The 6,516-nt window shown below is 35.6% G+C and overlaps 1 protein-coding gene across 2 annotated transcripts; it reads left to right on the top strand.

Annotated features, from left to right (window-relative positions):
* The first annotated feature begins 84 nt into the window (after positions 1 to 84).
* LOC122291613 (CBS domain-containing protein CBSX3, mitochondrial-like) lies at positions 85 to 2,794 on the top strand. 2 transcript variants are annotated; one of them, XM_043099418.1, is made up of 6 exons: positions 85 to 323; positions 1,222 to 1,484; positions 1,610 to 1,691; positions 2,061 to 2,134; positions 2,275 to 2,335; positions 2,460 to 2,794. In XM_043099418.1, the coding sequence occupies exons 1-6, from the start codon at positions 110 to 112 to the stop codon at positions 2,600 to 2,602; spliced, it is 837 nt and encodes a 278-aa protein (XP_042955352.1). In that variant the 5' UTR covers positions 85 to 109; the 3' UTR covers positions 2,603 to 2,794. The 2 variants fall into 2 exon arrangements, with proteins under 2 accessions (XP_042955352.1, XP_042955353.1); XM_043099419.1 differs by having other exon boundaries at positions 90 to 281.
* The last annotated feature ends 3,722 nt before the right edge of the window (positions 2,795 to 6,516 follow it).

The raw sequence follows: 6,516 nt of genomic DNA, 5'->3' as shown, positions 1-6,516 counted from the left end.
AAATGTAATCTTTCCCCAAATATCAACCTAAAATGTTATCCTCTCGCACAAGTGACGTTGCTAGTGCCATTAGTCCTAACAAAATAGATTGAGTTGATTTGAGGAAGGAATGCTCGGCCAAAGGTCCTTTTCAGTTTTCACAGGATGTAGCACGCGTGAAGTTAGAACTTATCTCGAAGGTTTAAAAGTCAATTTGCGTCTTCATGTGGACCATACTCTTGCCTTTAGGGCTCAATCTCTCTCATTATCCATAACCGAACTCGCCGCCACTGCACTTTTTGGTAAGTGGGACTCCGCTGTTCCGATTACGATCGCCTTATCTGGTACGCTTTATTTCCGTTGTTGTGATCTCTAAGAGTTGTTTCGTCGTCATCGCTTCGGTTTTATGACCCGCCAATCTTCTCAAATGGATTCCATCGTTCTGTTCTTTGAGGGATTTGTGGGTGCTTGGTTTTGTTCATGCTTAGATTCAGAGTATGATCATTTTTCCTCTTTAGCAGATCCATATCCATTTGTATAAACGAAATCAAGGTTAATCCGACATATTTATCTCTGGGTCAAGATTCTCTTGAATTCTCATGGTATTCTTTCCCGTAGGATTTATTCTGAGTTGATAAATTCTGGTTGGCAAAACAGGATCCTCATTAATTTCTATTCTTATCATAGATCTTATAGTACATGCTCGTGGTTATCCAATCGGACCGTTTTCTTTTCCAATATATCTAGCCAGTTATGACATGTATAATCGGTTTTTGAGTTCTAATCGATGGGTAGCTCTGACCAAGTTTTTTCGGATTTAGGAATGTAATACTATTTACATAACTGGTCTTAGTTACTTATAAAAAAAAACAGAACTGGTCTTATTCGAAATCAATTATGTTTTGGTGGTTATTGATCGGCATAGTACTCGAGAACATCAGTTGAATTTTTCCGTTTGTGTATCTAGAGTCGATTCCAATTGTGACCCGGTCGACCAGCTAAGCAATGAACTTTGCACGTGATTGGCTTTTGGGCGGAGTTTTGCTACATACAAGCACAGTCGCGTACTAATTTGTGCACCAATACTGATTTATTCATACTTAAAATTTAAATTAACACTGTTTTCAATAAAATCTACTTTTTGACCAATCACATCACATTGGTGCACAGATTAGTACACAATTATGCTTGCAACTATATTTTTCCTATCATTTATTACGCATCACCTTCCTTGTTAATTAGGCAAGATGCAAGGAGCTCTTCATTCATTTCTATCACGTGGAAGTATCGTCAAAAATGCAGTTATTCAGCACTTCCGGCTCGCAAATCCCCTGATCCAACCTGTCGTATTTTCCCGCTCTCACTCAGTAACAACTGCTCGCATGGAAGAGCATGGTTTTGAAAGCACTACAATTGCGGACGTTTTGAAAGCAAAAGGTAAAGGTGCTGACGGCTCTTGGCTTTGGTGCACCACGGATGATTCTGTTTATGATGCTGTTCAGTCGGTATGCATCTTTGAGCTTTTATGATAAGCCTCGTTATCTTCTGAGTATGACAAGTATTTAGATGATTTGGACGGGCTTTGGTCTAGAGAATTGATTTTTAACTAAGTAAACCATTTCCTTTGCAGATGACCCAGCACAACGTTGGAGCCTTAGTGGTGATTAAACCTGGAGAGCAGAAATCAATTGCAGGAATCATAACAGAGAGAGGTTTATTATTTTTATAGGATTCTTTAGTTCATTTAGTTGATTATGGAGAACTATTAGCTTGTCATAAATCCTGATATGATTGTATTTGGAAGTTGCGGTCTTATTTGGCATTGGCATATTAAGACATATGATATCATTCTGTTGGTGCATGAAATTTAATTATTGAGGTAAAAAGAGCTTGAAATATTATGGCTTGTATTATAATATTTTTGGTGATTGATTTAAACCTTTTTTGAACTGCAATCTTGATAATCCACAAAATTTCATTGATGGCTTGCTCCAGCGTGGTTTGTTATTCATTCCACTACCTAAAAGTTCTATCGTGCACGTAATCATGATCATGTCTTCTATTCAATGATACATTTGCAGATTATTTAAGGAAAATCATAGTACAGGGAAGATCGTCCAAGTCGACCAAGGTTGGGGATATTATGACCGAAGAGGTACAAGTTTTCTCCCAATTTGTAGGACAAACATGGTTCTTGGGTTTTTTTCCCAATTGTCTAACAAAGGCTGTTTATATTTTCCTCTCTGTCATAATGAATAATTTCTGAGGTTATATACTATAACCTGGTGTCCACAGAACAATCTTATCACAGTAACACCTGACACGAAAGTTTTGCGGGCTATGCAACTGATGACAGGTAGTATATGCTGTTTCTCTTTTTTATGCTTATCCTTACTTTCTCTTTGTATCCCTCTTTCTTTCTCACACACACATCCATAAGCCAAGATAATTTAAGCCTGGAACTCCTGTTTGGGTGGCAGATAACCGAATCAGGCACATTCCGGTCATTGAAGGAAGTGGGATGGTAGGCATGGTGTCCATAGGAGATGTGGTCCGTGCTGTGGTGATTGAGCATCGAGAGGAGCTGAACCGGTTGAATGCTTTTATACAAGGAGGTTACTAGATGATGACGACAATGGTGATGATGCTCTTGGAACAAGATGTCAAATATTGCCTGCTCCTTGAGCACTAATAAGCTTCAAGTTCTTGTAAATGTGGTGTGCTGTGTGTTCTGTTTTATGGTTAATCTTGGTGTGTCTGGAGACAAAATACCTGCATAACAGGCTAATAATAAGCAAGGGAATGTTGCCTGAAATTTCTGTTTTCATACGTTGGTGCATGGCGCAAATGAACACTACATGTTATTGACTTGGTGAGTATTTTCATCTGATGCATGCATATCAATTTCCACTTTAATTGAAGAACACGTGTTTTTATAAATTACAAGAATAAAATTCTACAATTCTTCATATGATCTTTGAAATTATATGCTATTCTAGAAAAGAAGGGCATGGATTAGATAGCTGAGAGTATTTTCAAACTTCAATGACGTATCGAAATTTTTATTTACAATAAACTTAAAACTTTCTTATTTTAACAATGTATTTTCACTGTAAAAAATGAAAAAATAGCCCAAATAAAAAATCGAAAAAAACGTTCATTCTGTTTTGTGAACTTCTTAGTTTTTTACTTTCACTAGTGCTTTATTAACATACAATATTCTAATAAATTTATTACTTTTTCACGTTTTTATAAATAAAAGTGTAATTCGAGGAGGATGTCAATTTTATAAAATTGATGCTTTGTATTTTTTTTATGCATTTTAATGTATAGGTTGTTGTAATTTTAAAATAATGGAAACGAAAATAAAGCTATTTAGATGGATTTAATATATGCATTAAAAATTAAATTAAGATTAATAATATTTTATTATTATAACGAGAAAGATGACTCATTCAAATGGATTTGATTTTGAATAGATTAGCTAACATACAAAAAGTAGCGTCTTTAATTAAAAAAATTACCTAAACCAATACCAATACCAATGCATGTGAGCAATTCTCTAATTTAGGTTCAAGAATTTGCAGGCAGCCTCAAACTCCAAGCACCACCCACCATATAATTTGAACTTGTGCTGTGTTTTAGAAAGAGGTGTACAAAAACCTACGACACTAGCCGTGATCGACACAAACTAGTTATTGGAGGTTGTCGATGGGCGGCAGCATTTTAACAAAATCGACTTGTCGATTTGGTCGTAGTTTGAAATCGGTTCAAACTGCTGAACCAGCCAACACCCCCTCTCATCAGTAAGCTTCCATGCATTTCCTCTCTCCTCCCTCGCTAGCCGAAATGGGTAAAAACTCATCCTCCTCTTCCACGCCGCCGTACAAAGCAGCTTTAGCCTCACTACTAGTCACCAGTTAACCATTACCACCAACCAACATTCCCTCCCACCGGTGAGCTCCCACGTGCTCTCTCTCTCTCCTCCTATAGCAACTTGGCCAAAATGAGTTTCACACTCACTTCCTCCTCTTAGCGTCGTCATACACAGCCGAAACAGCCACCAAGCACCACCAACAGCTTCACACATCATGGGCTTCATCCCCATATTCTCCTTTTCTCCTACCTCTCTCTCTTTTTCCATGGGTCTCTACAACCACACGTTCGGTTGCACCACTGTGCACAGCTACCCACGACGTCTTACCACGATCATCTTGTTCCTCTCATCACCATGACCTTACCTAAAAATTTTCATGTCCAACCGAGCTATACACAACCCTCACTCTCCAAGGCATAGATTGCACCATTATTGGCCAATTTGTCGTTGTGAGCCACCACCCAGCCACCACCTCGCCACCACAACTCCACTACATCTTCCTCTACCTCTCCCTAGCTTCCCACGAAGTTCCATAGCCTTCCTCCACCTCAAGCAACCTCCCTCCCTTTCGGATGCACTGTTCATGACTTTGATGATGTGGTGCTCCGCCACTTTTGACCACCATGAGATCACCTTGAGCCTTTCCAAAACCACGTCTAGCTATTATCAAGCCCAAATCGCACACTTTATGTAACAGCCCGCTAGAAATTCAATTGTGAAATTTCTATTAACTTTAGGAATCTCGTGAAAAACCCATAAGTTTTCACAAATCCATTAATCGTATAGGTTTTATCTAACTACATAGTTAGTGTTATTATTTACTATGGTATCAGAAGTGTATTTTTTATTATTGGAGATAGTTAGAAGTGTCAAAATGTATTATGATTTGTGCCATTAGACTCGGAGGGTTATTTAAAGTCTTATGGCGCAATAACATTTTTTCATATTTTCGAACAAAACGTCTGTTCAAAACTGTAGATATTATTGGATAAAAAGAAATATCTTGAGGTAATTTTCGTGAATATTATTGGGTAAAAATATTTTGAGTTGATTTTTATAGATATTATTGGATAAAAATATCTTAAGTTGATTTTTGTAGATATTATTGGATAGAATATTATGAGATAATCTTTTATAGATATTTTGGGTAGGAGAAAACCACACTCAACTCTCAACTCCAGCCTTATCACCTCCCTTATCTCGTCCATAAATGTGTCCAGCCAGCACCCATGAACTTATCTTCAATTACTCCTTCTAATAAAAGATTATCAAACACTCTCTCTCGGACAGATTTTATGAGATCTTTTGCACGCCCATTTCAAAGTTGTTGTAAGTGTTTTATCATAAAGTCTCCTTCATATAAGTTGTTCCTTTTTGAGTCTAGTTTACATGGATATCTTATTTGCCCCATTTGAAGATCATTTGGTCAGTCAAATATTGTGTAAACTATAGAAAGGTTATTCTGGGAGATAAACTGGAGAATATGTTATAGTTTGGAGTTTTTGACCAAGCTAATGGATAGATATTGATCCAAAATTTTTATGGAGTATTGTTAACATGTATATGTGACTATTGGTTGAGGATTTTTGCATGATTAAAGGTTTTGATGAAAGATGTTCTTAGATTTAGAAACTTAGAAACTGGAAGAGGAAAAACAGTTTCTGTTTTGAGAAAGTTTAACTCTTTGGTGGTCTAAACCTATTCTAATGATTTTGATAATTTTATTGGAGGATCCTAAACATCTTATATACATGTTATATTATTATTTTGAAGATATTTGATGTTAGTTTCAAAGATATGAAATTTTATGCAAAGAGATATTCAGATAAGCCAAAGTGTGGATATTCTTGGCTAAATTTATGTTTTGGTTAATTTCTAACCATGTGATCTTGAATTAGAAGCTTGTATATGTTTTAGGACATCTTTTTAAACCATGTAATGGTTTGGTTTGAAGATCATATATTTATAAGTCATAGATCAAGAGATTTATCAAAACTAGTTGAGGAAAAAGTTCCTGTTTTTGGACTAAGTGTAAAACCAAAAACTCCAAATGTTATTTTGTGATTTTGGTGACTTTAGTTTGATGATTTAAAGCATGGTTGATATTAGGATGATATTATGAATATGTTAGAAGTAAGATTTGATTTTTGAAATTCTTGGAGATGTTTTGATTTAAGGTCAAAACTTGTGATTCAAGTGCTTGGATCTTTTTACAAAAAAGTTTGGTGTTGATTATTAGCTTTTTCTAAATGTATGTTTTAAGTATGGTTTTGAACTTAGGATTGGAAGATGTTTGTTGCAAAATTTTGGTTTAAGTATGAGTTTTGAAGTTGGAAGGAATTGCAACAAAAATAAAGGGAAATGACCTATGGATGTTTCGACCATAGTGTGTTCTTCATAGTTGTGTTTTGTTTTAAATTTTTCTGAGTTGATATTTAAGTTTAGGACAAAATTTACATGAGGAATGTAAATTTTGGAAACTTTTGGATTTAGTATGCAAAATCTTTAAGTTATGGGTAAAACGGTCATTTTCCCACATGTAGAGAGTAAAATGAAAATTTTACTCATTAAGTTAGTATTTTCCATATTTCAAATTATTAGTGATTTAGTTCTAACTTTTAGAATCACTAATTACAGTTCCTCGTGATCGCACTTGAAAT

This window comes from Carya illinoinensis, chromosome 13, assembly GCF_018687715.1.
Source record: "Carya illinoinensis cultivar Pawnee chromosome 13, C.illinoinensisPawnee_v1, whole genome shotgun sequence".
Lineage (NCBI taxonomy): Eukaryota > Viridiplantae > Streptophyta > Magnoliopsida > Fagales > Juglandaceae > Carya > Carya illinoinensis.
Note: the sequence above shows the minus strand (reverse complement) of the source record. Positions and strands in the feature narration are given on the sequence as shown.

Coding starts and splice junctions, on each gene's coding strand:
- LOC122291613 (XM_043099418.1), top strand. CDS start 110: ATGCTCGGCCAAAGGTCCTTTTCAGTTTTCACAGGATGTAGCACGCGT. Junction 324..1,221: donor GATTACGATCGCCTTATCTG/GTACGCTTTATT, acceptor CTTGTTAATTAG/GCAAGATGCAAGGAGCTCTT. Junction 2,135..2,274: donor GGGATATTATGACCGAAGAG/GTACAAGTTTTC, acceptor TGGTGTCCACAG/AACAATCTTATCACAGTAAC.